At 30.4% G+C, this 17032-nt stretch overlaps 1 protein-coding gene across 6 annotated transcripts; it reads right to left on the reverse strand.

Annotated features, from left to right (window-relative positions):
* Positions 1 to 61: 61 nt before the first annotated feature.
* Positions 62 to 16192, reverse strand: LOC145936776 (solute carrier family 35 member F3). Of its 6 annotated transcripts, none has more exons than XM_083039319.1 (12): positions 15716 to 16192; positions 13757 to 13906; positions 11934 to 12190; positions 10577 to 10729; positions 9354 to 9704; positions 8874 to 9002; positions 8606 to 8795; positions 8424 to 8513; positions 7936 to 8065; positions 6268 to 6297; positions 4166 to 4506; positions 62 to 1916 (listed from the first exon to the last, which is right to left on the reverse strand). In XM_083039319.1, exons 2-12 carry the CDS (start codon positions 13890 to 13892, stop codon positions 1864 to 1866), a joined length of 1860 nt encoding a protein of 619 aa, XP_082895445.1. In that variant the 5' UTR covers positions 13893 to 13906; positions 15716 to 16192; the 3' UTR covers positions 62 to 1863. The 6 variants fall into 6 exon arrangements, with proteins under 6 accessions (XP_082895445.1, XP_082895449.1, XP_082895447.1 ...); XM_083039320.1 differs by having other exon boundaries at positions 1820 to 1916; positions 4107 to 4506; XM_083039323.1 differs by lacking the exon at positions 13757 to 13906.
* Between the last annotated feature and the right edge of the window lie 840 nt (positions 16193 to 17032).

Genomic DNA, 17032 nt, shown 5'->3' on the forward strand with positions numbered 1-17032 from the left:
CTCAATGAAATAATTTTATAAAAATTCTCTCTTATGTGATACTACAAAAATAGTTTCATAATTAATATTTAAGATTTAATTTATTTAAAAGTTTACATATGTATATATCATAGATATTATTATTTGAATTCTTCGATGAAACTTTTCAAGTTTCATCGTATAAACACATCAGATCCTGGAAAAAATATAAATCACGAACCTTTTAATAATCTTCAAATTTCGCTAGGTCAACTTTATTCAAGTAAGATTTAAGATAATATGTGAGAAAGATATATATTTTAAATTGAGCTGCCACATCCTTCTCTTTCTCCCTTTTTCTCCAAAATCTTTACATATTTAAATTTCCTCTTTCACATATTACAATCATCACAAATTTCTATACCATCGAACACTATGGTAGGTAAGTAGAATAGGTTTAATATTTATTTACTCGAATTCGAATTATAGAGATAGAATACTATATCAATCCTGTAATATTACACTAACTCCGTGGTATAAGGATTTTACTCTAAACCTTTGTAACAACGACATTTTTTAATGAAACGCGCATTAATTCTCGCTATAATATAAATATTTTTGCTACACCTTTATTATATGGATCATCGATATCTTTACGACGAAAAAAAGGTATTTATCGAAGATAATATAACTATTTCTGATTGTCTTTACGTATCTGTCTCTAACTTTCATCAAAATGCATCGATATACAATACGTGAAACTGTCGAAAGAAAATTTTGATTCAAAGTATCACACCTAAAAATGTATTTTCTATGATTTTTTTTAAACGAATTTCTCGATAAATTTCGTTGAACACACCAATTTTCCGATGAATTATTCCTGACAATTCTATTGCGTGGAAAATTGAACCCATTGATATTTTGGCGATTGGCAAATCGTTTCTATTTTCGGTGAAACTGATATTCAATTTTGTTCTATTTTTCTTGTTATTGAATAATAATAAATAGCAAGTTCTCTTTTTCGCTTTTTACAATGGGATAAGTCTACTGAAGTTTTATACTTATAGACTTTGTCTAATTGTGTCATCGATCTGAAACTGTACACTGAACCATTGATCTATAAACTATCAAACATTCACATATATCAACACGTTAAAACCATAGAAATATATACATACATATATATTGGACGCATTTTAGAATCTATCGAATCGATCTGTATGTGAATATTTAAATTGTAGAAAAGATGAATTTGTGTAGCAAAAGAGGGGAAAACATCAATAATGAAGGATGTTAGATACACAGCTATTTTTCATGAATGTAATTCTGCCTAGAATTAATTCTGAATAAATTCGCGTTTCGAAATAAAGTCTTTTTCTTTGCCTTAAATAGTTTCGATCGCTAAGAGAAGAAGTATTTTGTTAACAAAGTGTTAACAAATTATTTCATTTTTTTAATAAAGAAAAATTTTTAAAATTTAAAGAAGTATATATATATATACTCGATATTAGCAAGTATTTGTTTTACAATAGATTTTTTGTCTCTCACATTCTCACTTAATCCTACTTTAATTGATTTGATTATTTCTCGCTTTGTTAGGACTAAAATTAAAAAGAGGACTGAGAAGTAAATTAAATTACAAAATGACTGATGATTGTTGATGAAACGGCGTATCTCGCATTAGAGTGGAGCTTTTTAAAAGGACCCTAAAATGATACTAGTAAAATGATTATTTGCTGGCCGAATAAAAATCTTGCTTATAATTGAACGATTTGGCAATTGAGCCGCTGCCAAAGAAATCTATACACCCCATAATTATTGCTTCCATTCTTAGTGAGTTTAGTCACCGAACTCTGCCTGATGGCGAGCGTAGATGCGATTTTATATAACCGGTTCGATAATCGATCATGTCGCGCGACGATCTGTCTGACATGCCATGCCTGTGTCTCCTGCTCCACCTGCAAACGAAAATTGTGTTATTCGTATTCTGACAGTCTTCAACTAGTAATGTCATCAATTAGCATGCAGAACGCGATTCACTTTCGGCGGAAAAATCTCGCGTGGAAACTTTCAGACCTCTGATTTCCTTCACTAATTATAGAAAAGTAGATACAATTGTGAAAAGAGTCTAAAAGTAATTTCTTTTTCTATAATTGTTGTTTTTTATTTTTATTCTCATTTAAAAATACAAGAATAAATGTAATATATTATTGTATTTCAAGTTATTAAAAATTAAAATATTTAATATATAACATATATATAAATATTTTAACTTTTAAATTTAATAACTTGAAATGCAATAATATACTTATCGTACATTTATTCTTATGATGCTATATTAAATAAAATGCAATATAGGATGTTTCTAAATAAGTGCGAAAAAACTTTAGGAGATGATTCTTTATCGAAAATTAAGGAGGGCTTTTCATATGAACATATAAACACTCCTATATCCTTCCCTGAGGAGTTACACTCCTCCGAAGAGGAAGATGAAAATTAGGCTTTTAATTTTTTTCTAAAATTTTGGGCAAGTTAAAAAATGAAATTTGGTGAATATTTTCAACTAGTAAAAAAGATTTATTGATATTCTTTTAATCTTTCCGTATCGTTATATGAGGATGAAACTAACAAGTTCTATTCAATTTTTTATTAGAAATTTTTAACAGATTGGAATGTGATCATCTAAAAGTATGTGTTAGAAAACTTGATTTTTGTAGAAACTTTTTTATTTATTTTTTTCGTAAAATCAATAGTTTTCAATAAAAAAAAATTAAAATCTAATTGTTACCTCCCTTTTTGGAAAAATGTAATTCCTCAGGGAGGGATATAAGAAGAGTATATGTTTATATGAAAAAACTCTCCCTTAATTTTTTACAAAGAATCATCTCCTAAAATTTTTCGCACTTATTTAGAAACATCTTGTATATGTATAGCATTTTATTTAATATAGCACACAATGTCAACAAGAAAAGATAATGAATTTAATTTATTGTTGTGTATTTCGAATTCGGAATTAGAATGCGTGATGTTTCTTATGCGTGAAAATTATATATGTTACCTGTATATTTTAAATATTTTTAAAATTTTCATATATTTATATAAAATATCAGAAAATCTTCACGCGAAAATATCAAATTTATATCTATCGCAAACAGTCACAGATGTCCCATTATTACGTGAAAATGTGTATAAAATTTTAATTTATACAATTTATTTAATAAAACGAAAAATATTTTCTCATTGATATATAACCGATTGTGTCACGATATGGGATGGGACCGTCCGTTTTTGCAAGATATCCAATTAATGAGCTGAATCACAATAATAACAAGTAATTGTATCATCGAACAGCATGAACAACATGTTGCAATGCTTCATTCCGAAAATTTGCATGGCACACACGGAGAACGATGTATATATATAATAAAAATAAACTTTTTATTTGGAACACATCCACACGAGACACAGAATAACTAAATGAACCACTACGAACAAGTATAGATGCGAAGAGAAAGATACAGAGAGAGAAAGAAAGATTTAAAGTACAGTTTTAACAAAGACATTCCTCATCGTGCTTTTATATACAGGATATCTCAATAATTATCGTCATGCTAACCAAGTTTTGATCCATTAAAACCTCTCTTATCAAAAGTATACGAATTTCGCAATACTTTTAAAATTACAAATGACGAAGAGAGATGTATAAAGCCTTATTTTTCAATCTTAATTAGATTCTGCTTTCACAGAATTTTAATTTTAATTTTAATTTACTACCTTCTTATTAATATTTAAATCAAATATTATAAACAAAAGGGAAAGTGGTGAATATACCCTGTATATATTCGCTATCAACGCCTTTACGCTACATTATAGCATCAATCACTTAGCCGCCTAGCTGGGAGGTCAATCAGAACGATAATAATGACATTATGCAGCTCAATATATTCAGCGCCTTCGACTGCCACACTCGCTCTAAACAAAATCATCCTTGCTTAATTAATTACCCAGCATTTCCCTATACACAGAATCTCGAGCGACACAGAATAACAAGACCGCTATATAACGACGCTCTACTTTGTCGCCAGCCAAAACTATGCCATCGCGCTCGATCCGATCATCTCGATCATCCTGAATCACCTGATTCCTACCTGATTTCTCTCTTACCGCATCGCGCGTGGCTTCGCCACCAGCCTGATAGTTCTCATACCTTGCTGCTGATTACGAGGATCGTGCAAGTAGCTGTTGCTGACGACGTTGATGGTGGTGTTGGAGGTCGAGGTGGACGAGGGAGGGAGACGGCGTGATTGGATTTCGGAGATCGAACTGTACTGTTGGGAGTTGTTAACGTGACGATGAGCAGCTGGCTGGCTACCACCGCTGCCAGTGTTGTTGTTGTTGTTGTTGTTACTGATCGGCAGCAGAGTCTGGCCGTCTCCGTGAGCGGCGATCACGCCGTAGCTCCTCAGACGTTGCTGACGTTGCTGAAGAGAGGCTGCGCGACCCCTAAGGAAAGTCCTGCTGCCCTGCCGCTGGCCGCCCCCCGTGATACTGCATATATATACATCAAGCCCGAGACTCTCATCAATCGATTATCATCTCTCGATTATCTCGTCGCGCGGGGGTGGACACTTGCTGATGGGGGATGGCTCCTCTCGACTGATATGTCTTGTAGCGCGAGGTGTCGTTGATTTTTTTAAAAATATAATTGAGAGAAACTGGTCGCGCGTTGATTGGCGATCAAACGTCTCTTACTACGTTCCTTCGTGCTTAAGTTAAGTCTCAGCGATCGGGGCAAGTCGAGGTTCGAAGTGTGTAAAGGGCACGAATGTATCCCCGTCGTAGAAATTCGGCGATTTGTCATTAAACGGTTTTTTTATCAAGCTATCGATTGTATAATTGAATTTGACAGCAAGCGGTATGAATTCAATAAAATAAAAAAAAAACACAAAAATTAAAATAATCGACAGCTCCGGTTTTCAATTTGCTTCATCGCGTTACAATTTTGAAAAATTTAAGGCTACTCTTTTTTCATGTCATGAAAAAAGCTATTTTTTGTTGAATTTTTCTCGTTTCTTGTAAAATAAAAAAGGATAACTTACATTATATAAAATCTAAATCTGTTCTACAGTAGCAGTCTGTCTTTTATAATTTTATAACAAGAAAAATATCTAAAATGCTTGTTACTCCAAAATATAATTATGTATAAAGAAATACGTGAACGATCCTATATTTTTAGCGACTTTTATCTCTTTTTTTATCTTTGTACTTTATAGGAAAAAAATGTACATTGCAAATTCTGAAATACTAAAGAATTATTGTAATTAATTTTGATTTAAATAGCTTATGATATACAAATGTCGCAGAATTTCTATGACGGTCGAATCACTAATAATTAATCAGGCGGGACATTGGGGTAAACATACAAAAACATGAATAAATTATATATTGAGGGATAAAATAGATACACCGTTCAGGATGCTTTACGAAGAGACAATCGTCAAAAGGCAAGCAATCTCTTAAGATTTCCGACAAAATAACGGAATCAAATCATAAATCTAACATGTGTTTTATTATCGATCCAATTTTGAATAAAATTTTTGGATGAATAAGAATGATTGCTGGCATACAAAAATATATCGAATGCATCAAAATTAACTAAATGTCCCAAAAAAGCAAATGTTATGGACAGAAAAAGAAGCGTGAAGAAGAGGCATACCGTTTTGCTTTTTAAGAGAAAAGTAAATCGATGAAAATTAAGCCAAGCTCACACGTGTGCATGCAAAATGGAGAAAATCGAAAAAATGTTATAAATCATGCGCCTATTGACACTTATACCGCTTGCTCTTTTACAGAAAATTCATCGGAAAATCAATTAATTTCTTCAATACGTTTCTCATTTTTATAAGTATTTTTATTATTTTTATTATTATTATCCTCTTTACTATTTAGCTAAATAATAGTTTATCCGATATATAATGAGTGAAAAATCACGACTATTTTATTTTCAGAAATAACTTTTTTGCTAGTCTGTGTGTTATATACGTATAGTTAAAAAAAAAAAAACAGTGAAATATATAATCTGCCGTATAAATTTAAACATTTTTACAAATTAAATAAATTTAAACAATAAAAAAAATTTGAACGATAAAATAAATTTAAACAAGTAGTGTTTATTAGAGAATTAACACATCTCATACATTTATTGAATGTTTCAATTTTTGGGCTTTTTCTTACACATGAAATTATCCGAAAAAAGGATGAATTTTCGGTAGAAAGCAAGAGCAAGACGTATGAGATGTATTTTCTTACCTTGTACTGTGACTCATGAGGACTACGTTTCTGTAACAGCATATAATGGATCCTGATTGTTGGGAAGCGAGTGATGAAAGTGTCGACATTGATTTCACAGACAACAAGCAGCTTAAGCGATTTAATCATTTTTATTTTCTCAATTTTTTTAAATCTAAACAATTCAAGTTTTACCGAATAATGTATACGTTAAAAATCTGACGAACAAGTGTTTCACGAGAATAGCAATAATTTTTTTGCATGATTTTCTTAACAAGAATAAAAACTTAATATTTAGATAAATTATGACGAATATGCTATAAAGTATTAAAAAATTAGAAAATTTTACGTATCACGTTACAGATATTCCAACGTGCTAAATAAATTTCTTGATGGACTTTTACTTTTTTTGTAAAATTTATTTTTTTAAATCTTGTGCTGACTGTTGGCAGAATTATATAAAAAAATGGCAAAAAAATGCAAAACTTTTTTTCAATTATAATTGAAAGCATATATGCTTCGAAGACACTGTTTTGAAATGTGGTTTAGAAAATATTAAATAGGGGAGGAAAAACTAAACATAAGGTAGTTTGGCTCACATATATAGATTAATATTTTACGCTGCATTTAAATATATCACTGGCATTTAAGCGAAAGTTTTTTTTACCCCGATTACATTATCATCTCACGTATATATGTGCGCTGCTATATATGTATATAAAATATGCTCATTTAATTATATACTTTAAACCTGTCGCATATTCCAGGCATCCTGTAAAACAATATTAGTGCTGGTCTTTAATTTCTGTATTAAGCGTGACGAGTGTGCACGAGTTTTGCCTCTAAATGCGAAAGAAAATCGCATAATGCACGGCACAAATTCGCTTCGGCTGATATATCTATGCAGCGAAATAAAATATTTTGTATATGAAATCTGACATATGTTGTCGCATGGAGCTGCAAAGCTGCAAAGGGGTGGCTGATGAGACGCAAAATAAATTCAAAGAATTTGCGCTTCGAAACACAAAAATTATAATCGAAATCGATTAGGATCTCTCAAAAAAAAAAAAGGAAAAACGATTGCAAGTGCTAAAAATGGTGAAATTGTAAAAAATAATCTTAATTTTCTTGCGTATTTTTTGAACGATCGCGTTTGATCAGGCGACTCTTTTTTAGCGACGAAAGGGAGATTTTTTTTCATTGAAATTATACGCTGTGCAAAAAAAGACGGGTTAATAAAGTTTTTTCTCTTTTAGGAAACGCGTTCTGTGTTATTTTACCAAAGCAATTTGTAAAATATATCTTATACGCTTTCAAAAAATCGAAAGAACTAAGGCAGCGTAAAATGGTATAAATATATATGTATATATATATATATATTATTTATATATAAATATATATACATATATACATAAATATATATGTCAAGCACTCTACTTGAGTGAGACTACGCGCTGCCTCTATTCTGATGCCAAACAAGGTAAAAAACGATAGTCCGTATCGTTACAAGAGTAAAGAAAATAGAAAGAGAGAGGAAAATAGAAAGAGAGAGAGAGAGATAGACAAAAATAGGATAGAGAACTCTCTAGAAGAACTAAAGACTAAAAGAGAGAAAATAAATAAACTCCGAATTAAAAGTGCATACCACAGAACCGCATTGTATATGGGATACAAGTTAAGAAAACGTACCGGAGGAGCCTCGTTATGTAATCGGGCCAATTATCCGGAAACATCACAAGGAAGAAACCGACCGCTATGAAGATCATGCCCGCCAATTTCATACCCATAAAGTGCGCCCCGTAGAAAATAACGTCCAGTGCTGCATTAATTATATATAACGATTAGTAAGATAATGGAATAATATATGAAGAAAAAAAATAAAACTCTCTATTGCATTCGAAATTTAGGCGAATAGAGAATATTTCTATTTTTATTTTTGTGCTCATTTTTATCAAGCGTGTTATAAGTAGTTTTTCCCGTTTAATTTACAATTTATTTATTTATTTTAATCTATTTTATTAATTTTGCTAATTTACTTAATTACAAATTAATTTAATAAATTTAATTAATCCCTTTTATTTAAAATTAATTAAATTAGTTTACTAAATTTATTAAATTAAATTAATAATTTACGAATTAATTATATTAATTGATTGAATTAATAATTTTACACGTACCAGCGGACACAGGTACAGCTGTGATTAATCCAAGAGTGATGAACAGGTCGTAAGTGAGAGCGATGCTGAAATTGCCGAGCATATTCGCAACTGCAAACAAATCGTGCAAAGTGCATTTATTAATCACTAGAATACACACGTTTACATATAATTAAGTAGTTTAGCTCAAAGTGAGTTCGGACCTAAATGGAGGATACTAGCGGAGAATAACGCTGTCCATGGTAGCGTTGCCCAATGCATGGTTTCCGCTCCGGAAAAGTACAAAGCCAGACAAATCGGCCATAACAAGGCAGCGTTGCATAAACCGATGAGGGAGAAAAATAGAGACATTTGACCGAACGAAGTTTCTCCTATTACTTTCTTAAAGAGAACCTGTACGAAAGGGGTCGAATAATTTATTAAAAATCAACATCTCTTGCAATTGCATAATATAGGTATTACATTGCTTACTTTGTAAACGGCAGAGCCAGCTGCCGCTGCTGTAGCTAAAACGACACCTCCGAGAGTCGGACTTCCGGTTATACCGTCCATATAAGCTAAGAGCGCGATGCCGGTATTGCACAGGATCACCGCGACTATCTGTAACAAGATTTCAAGAGTTTGATGACGAAATTAAAGCCTTTTATTATGAAAATTCAAGAAGAATGCATTCTATGACATCAGACACAAGAAACATTTTTAAATTTTTAATTTGCGGTGCTATCTTATATAAAAAAATTTAATATCCTTTATATATAGAAAATTAATTATTATATTGAGTTTTACAATATTTAATAAATAATATCTCTCTTTTTTTCTTATAGCATAAATAACATCTAACTAAATTTTATTAGTTGTTAGCAAAATTATTTTCGACTCTCTTTCTCTCTCTCTTTTTCTGCTATATCGAAAGGATCAAAAAAGGTATAATTTAAAAAAAAAATTACTAACCCTTACACCCACAAATTGTTCGTGAAGAATGACCCACGAGAGCAGGTAGACGCAGGAAACGTTGGTCGCGAATAATGCCATTACATCCGTAGCTAACAGTATTCGCAACGAAAGTATATAAAGGTAATTAATGATGACCCATAGGCAGCAAAAGAGGCTACACCTGAGTAAGAAACGGCCACCGGTGAAGCCCTTATCGCGAAAACCGCGTAGGCTCTCGGCGATTATTTCGGAAGGGGTAGCGCATTTGGTTCTGACAGCCCGACAGATGAAGTACACCGGGAAGTACAGGACTTCCCAGTTGGTACAGAACCACGTCGTGAAAAAGGGTGCGTCGTACGCAAGGGTGATCTGAAGTTATCATAAAATGTCATTGTTAGATAGAAGAGGAATATATTATTAATACACTGAAAAAGAATTTTCTCTTAGAATTTACCCTGAAAATCATGGTAATCGTGGAACAATATAGTATAAAAGAAATTTTATAAGAATTTCTCTGATTAATATTTATCACAATAAAAATAATATCTATCACAATAAAATATAAAATATGTTTTATTAATTTTACTAAACTGCATAAAATTAATCAAACATATTTTATATTTTATTGTGATAGATATTGATTTTAGTGTGATAAATATTAATCAGAGAAATTCTCATAAAATTCTTTCCATACTATATTGTTCCACGATTATGATGTTCAGGGTAAATTCTAAGAGAAAATTCTCTCTGTGTATAAAAATTAATCTAATTAAAGACCATAAATAAAATAAATTATAATTAAACGATTAAACATAAAATAAATTATAATTAGACTAATAAACATAAAATAACTTTTTATTAATCAATTTAATTGCATCTCAAAAGATTGTAAAATCCTAATAATATCAACCTTATTAGGACCTTTACGTGTTTGAATATACTTTAAAATTTTATACTCTAGTGTAGTCTAAAAAGCTACGCCTATCTCAAAAAATTAATAATAAAATTATTGAACTTAAAATATTAAATTTTATTTTATTTATTTTATTACTGGTAAAAACAATATTAATTATTACTTGTTATACTAATTTCAAAATATCTCCTGTACATAATTAAATTCTAAATTTAATATGCTTATCTGCCAAAGTAATTTTTTTCTTCTATCATAAAATATAATCGTTAAAGAGGAGGAAAAATAAGAGAAAAAGAACTTAATAAGATTGTGAGATAAATAAGCTCACATGCTGATGAGGCAGGTCGTCCGCGGAGGAATTTGTGGTGACGGACGTCTGTGAGATTTTGTCGGCCTTATGAAAGTACAAATACTTAATGCAATGAGTCGCCCCGACCCAACTCGCTGTCACGCATATCGTCACGCACACCCCGAAATATATCTACAATTAAGAATAACATGATTCGATAAAAAATAACTTTTTTCGAACACAAGAAAGAGAGCAATTATTTCTTTACGTAAATTTTTTGACGATTTCGGTTTCCAAATTGCTCCGTCACAATGTTGAGAATATAGTAACTAAAAAAATGTTTGCAAAGAAAAAGAATTATTTTATAGGATTTTTTTATTTTATCATGTGCGTGACTCGTTAAAGAAATTTTGTTATAAAGTTATATATGTAATTAGAGCTTTTTTAGTTCTCAAAAGAAATTGTGTCGATTATGATGAATAGAATATTTAATGATTTAAATATAATTTATTGCGAAAAAATTGCGAATTAAATTATTGAGGATCTATCAAATAGTTTTTAATTATGTTTATATAAAGCTACTATTTTTTTAAATCATTCAATCAAATGTCAAAATTGAATTAAAATATATTAATATAAAATTATGTAATGATTTATAAAAGTAAACTTACTAATTAATTTTATATAAAATTATATAAAATTAAATTTAAAACATATAAGTAATTTTTACATATATATATACAAAGTGAATATGAATTTTTATATATGTATATACAATTTTTTGAATGTGAAGATTTTTTAAATATTTTGATATCCATTATTTTAAATTTGTCAGTTTTGACGTCAGGTCATTTATATTCAGCGACTTTAAAAATATTTAAATTTGAATAAACATACCTAATTGAAAATTATAGATCTTTAATCTATCTCAATCTAATTTATAACTTTTCAGCAATAAATCTCATATTTAATCATGAATATCTTATTAATCATAATTGACGAAACAAATTTCTTTTTTAGGAATTAATATTAAATATCATAATAACATACTTAGTTCTGATTGCAACAAAACTTCTTATTTTTGCAACTTTAATCGCAAAATTGATATTCTCTTTCTTGTGTTCTTTTTTTTTATTAAATCGTGTAATCAATCTATTATATTTAAATATACAGGATGCTATAGAATAATTCTAAGATATTAAAAGATTATCTCGATCTTCAATATATTCAACTATGTCTAATAATTCAACTATATGTCTAAATATAGTATAACTTAACTTTGTCTTTATTCACTATTTTTTACAATTACACATTTTTGTTCCAACTTAATATTATTCATTGTAAAACAAACTTCTAAATAATAATTTTTAACTACAAGATAAAGCTTGTAACCGACCTTCTTCGCGCTCTCGGCGCAGCAGGAAGCGAAACATGCCGAGATCGAGCTCGGTCGTTGAACGACCGGGGTCGGAGTCGAGGTCACATGAATCGACGATCGAGGTTGGGTCGTCGGTTGAGTTTGCACATTTCCGGTTCCGCTATCGCCACCGCCTCCGCTTGTTACGGCACTTCCGGTGGTCTCCAGGGTGCGACAACTGGATGCAGAATCGCCGCGTCCATCGGCGACGGTGCAACCTTGCTGTTGCTCGCATCCTGAAATATATTGATGATCCGCTGAATTTTTATCTCGCGGGATCTTCATCTTTTGGTGGAGATACTTTTGTCTGAAGTTGTATTCATTTGCAAAAGGAATTTTAGACATAGATATAGGTGTACTCAGCGTGTATTTTCTCTAACTGGACTACCATCCACAATTTTATATATAGTATATAATAATATAAATTTTTATATATTATTTTATATATATTATATATTATATTATATATACATATATATTATATTATATTATATATATATATATATGCATTATAATAGGATATATAATTTTATATATTATATATATTATCATGGATTTTGTGCTCCAGTGGAAGAAGCTATGAGATCAAATTTATTTTTATCCGCTCTCTATCCGAATAAAGCCGTGTACGAAAGGTGTGTATGTGTGTATGTGAGTATACATCAGGCATATTTTTTTTAATAGCTTAAACCAAATGATATGATGTGCGCAGAGCTTTTCGTCGAAGCATGTCTTAATTTCGAGATTTTTGCAATCTTATCTTTACATATACTAGAGGCAAATTAACTTCAGCAAACTGAAATATTACGCGCGTATACTATGCGAGCGCTTTATATGATAATGTAAAGAGGCTGATATTAATATTAATAACTAATATAAAGAGCTAATATATATATATAGGCCTCTAAATTTCTCATAAATACGCTACAAAACGCTATGAATCCACCGGTGTTAGATATGTTATATTCTCCAATCGATATTGAAACAAGTCGACGATCATACAGATCAAACTGACATTGTATCTCCTTCCAATCACAGATTCCAGCATTAAAAAAAACCGGTTTCTCTTCAGAAAACTTGAAATGAAATACGGATCATCATTTGTTTCTAATATTGTTAACATGTGAATAATTTTATAATCATTTTAAATTGGAATTATGATGGCATCCAATTAAAATCCCAGAAAAAATCCATATAATCAAATATGCAATAATAATTAAATATATAAATATATATAAAATATGTCCACGTATGTTCTCTTATATGTATACTCTCTGTTTGTTTATTCTTTCAAAAAAAAATAATAAGAAGAAGAATAATAGAAAAATAATTAGAGAAATGATTGCATTTTTTAAGAAAAGATAAAATTGCGATTAGATTATACAATATATTCTATATATAATTATATGTATGTATAATTATATATATAGGCAATTTTTTTCTCATTTCTTCATATTTTACTTTTTCTAATAAATAATTAATATAAAAATTATTCTTTTAATTATACATATATATATATTTTTAAATCTTAATTTAAGATTTATATATATTTGATTAAATATGGAATCTTTCTTCCCCGAATTAGTTTTATTTTATACATATATAAATAGAATTTTAAATCACAATTTTTACCGAGACAAAATTAAAATCTTCTAATTTTCATCGAATAAACAACAGTATAATTAAGTAATTGTCACTCTATTCTTTGGGGGGAGGATGCCTGTGTTTTTCCAAGGAAAAACATTCGGGGCGTAGAGGTATCAACACAATCCGCGTATATAAAAGCGCAACTGTCGACTTACCTGCATGGAGCGCAACCTGGATAGGTGTGATGAAGGGACCATGAGTCGGCTGATCATCGCTGAGAGTTATATTTGACGTACGCGATCGTCGGGGATGAAATATCGTCGGTACCTCATCAACCCCTCCGCTACCCATGGTTTAAGCGCGTTCTTTAAAACATGTCATTAGAGTGAAAGAGAGAGAGAGGCAGACAGATAGAGAGATCTTTGCGTTTTCACCACGCTACACCGGCTACGTTACTTCGAAAAAGATTCATCATCATGCGGGGGACACTTGGGTGCAACTTGCAACTTGACGAGTTCGCTACGAATGCATGACTTGTTGATCCCCTGAGAGGTGCTCGCGGGCGATATAAATATCTCATTGACAACATGCGGCGCCCGCATTTCAGGGAGATACTCTATCGGGGATATTGTTTTTTCTTTCTTTCACAAATTCCATTCTCCTCTATCGCAGTTAATTGACAAGCAAGTGCATCTCACGATCAATAGTAATTAACGATGTGCACTGGGAGGTGAATGATGATATACAATCTCTGCTTTATGTTTGCTGAAGATGAATTAATGTTCTGCAAAATCTCGAAACGAATGAGTTTGAAACTGGTGTATTAATTTCGAAAATATAATTTTCAAAATATAAATTTAATATAAATTTATGAATAAATTATTGAATTTATATATTATAAATCTAAATATAAATTTAGAAAATAAGCTTTCAAAAATACATACTAATTGTTTTCTGATTTGATTAAATAAATGCAAAAATTATTTATAGAATCCGATATCTGATCTGGCGAAAATAAAATCGCATTCATTCCTGTATTAAATTAATTTCACTGTGTTTAAAATTTGTGATGCGCGTTATTAAAATAGTTGGAATATATTTGTAATATAAATTATGTATATCCAGTTTCGAACTCTGAAATTGCGCGAACAAATTGCAGTTAATTAGCGACATTAAGTATTAATTTAACAAAAACTACATAAGCATGCGAATTTTACTGTGCACTCTACCCCTAGAACCAAAAGCATAAAATTAGCCAAATTAAAAAAGCTGACATTAAACAAAGACATGCAATTCGGTGAATAAATTTTTCTAGATTCGAAAATTATCATATAAAGTTTATCTCGATAACTCGAGATCTAATATCAAAAGGTATCAAAATTTCGATAACTTTTCCTCGTTAAACTAATTAAATTATACTATATAATTAATTAAATTAATAAGTTAATCGGGTAAAAATCTTCACTTTGAAAGTAATGTATAAGATCAGCTTTGAAATATATAGGTACAAATTTCGTTTCAACGATTTTAATGAAACTTCGAAATTGGTAGACTTCGGTATTTGGCTATTTTCAAAGTAAAAAACTAAATAATTAAATTATCATCAAGACATAGATAAAGATCTTAAAGAAACTGACGCATCTTATATGCGACAATAATAATACAAATAGAATATAAAATTGTAATCATAGTTGTACCAAAAAAATCTCTTTTCCCCGTTTTTATATATACTGAGAGAATTTTCTCTTAGAATTTACCCTGAAAATCATAGTAATCGTGGAACAATATGATATGAAAAGAATTTTATGAGAATTTTTCTGATTAATATTTATCACAGTAAAAATAATAATATCTATTACAATAAAATATAAAACATATTTGATTAATTTTACTAAACTGCATAGTAAAATAGATCAAACATATTTTATATTTTATTGTAATAGATATTATTTTTATTGTGATAAATATTAATCAGAGAAATTCTCATAAAATTCTTTCTATACTATATTGTCCCACGATTACCATGATTTTCAGGGTAAATTCTAAGAGAAAATTCTCTCTGTGTGTAAATAAATGAAATTACATAAAACACTTGGAGAAACCGCGCGCCTTTTTCACCCCCGAACTTTATTAAGCTTAAAAATAAATCGAATTTCTTCGATAAGATCACGTACCTTCCTTACGTCTCTCTTCGGAAGTCGCGCCGCTTTCGACCTGTGACGTATCCATGATTCATGGTCCACTCGGTTGATCCCACTGATTTCCTTCGTTGAACTCGACGAACTTGATCCACCACGAGGTTGATGTCACAACGATGGCATCACCTACTTTTTCGCTCGTTACAATCCAGCGATTATTATCTGATTATATATCACGAGAAACTCGCGACGTACTTAATTAATCAACAGCGCGGTCCGTCAGCTGTCAACATTTACTGTGACCGATCACGAATTATTTTGCACGCGATCTTACTTCGAAGTATTCGCGATCTTCGTAAGCGGATCACGCAGGAATAAGAAACGGTGATTTTTTACGCGTAATAAATGTGGTCGTCGGAGATGGTGTCTCAAGCAACCCTACTATGCCATTGATTGCCGAGCAAACCCTCGTAAGCGCCCGTTCGTTCACCAGGCCTTTCGCGTCTGCGCCTGATGTTCAACCCGCAACTACCCTCCTATCGTCGTTGTTCCAATTACAACCCTCCTCTCGAAGTTTAACGCGATATACAGTGTTCCAAAATTCCATCTTAGCCGAAAAAACATTCGATCCAGTGCCTCAAAATATCGAATGCCTACAAAAAGGATTTGTGACAAAAAAAACAAAACTTCTTAATCATTAATTAAATCAACACTTTAATTTTTAAATAATTTTATATATAATTCTATAACAAAAAAGATAATTGTGTGAACGAGCCACGTAGTTGATACTTTACCATCCTAGCCAAAAAAATATTATTTTATCCGATGCTTCGATACAAAAATAATTTTCGATAAAAATTTCTTATATTTTATATCAATTAATACCAACATTCTAACATTTTTTATAATTTTTTGTATAATTCTGTAACAAAAAATGTTGAACGAGCCACGTAATTGATATTTTAAAATATTTTATTCGGTGTTTCGATACAAATATGATTTTTAATAAAAATTTCTTACATTTTGTATTAATTAAATCAACATTTTTTAAATAATTTTTTACATATAATTCTATAACAAAAACTATTGAACGAGCCACGTAGTTGATATTTTACCCTGGCCAAAAAATATTATTTTATTCGGGGCCATACAAAAATTATTTTTGATAAAAACTTTCTATATCAATTAAATCAACACTCTAACATTTTTTATAACTTTGTGTATTCTAACAAAAAATATTGAACAAGCCACGCTGTTGATACTTTGCATAAAAGATTCGTGATAAAATGATATTCGAATCTTTAACGCATCATAAAATAAAATAATAGTCCAATTACATTCCTCATAATTTCT

This window comes from Prenolepis imparis, unplaced genomic scaffold, assembly GCF_030444845.1.
Source record: "Prenolepis imparis isolate NDT839.2.m4 unplaced genomic scaffold, iyPreImpa1.0 SCAF_5, whole genome shotgun sequence".
Classification (NCBI taxonomy): domain Eukaryota; kingdom Metazoa; phylum Arthropoda; class Insecta; order Hymenoptera; family Formicidae; genus Prenolepis; species Prenolepis imparis.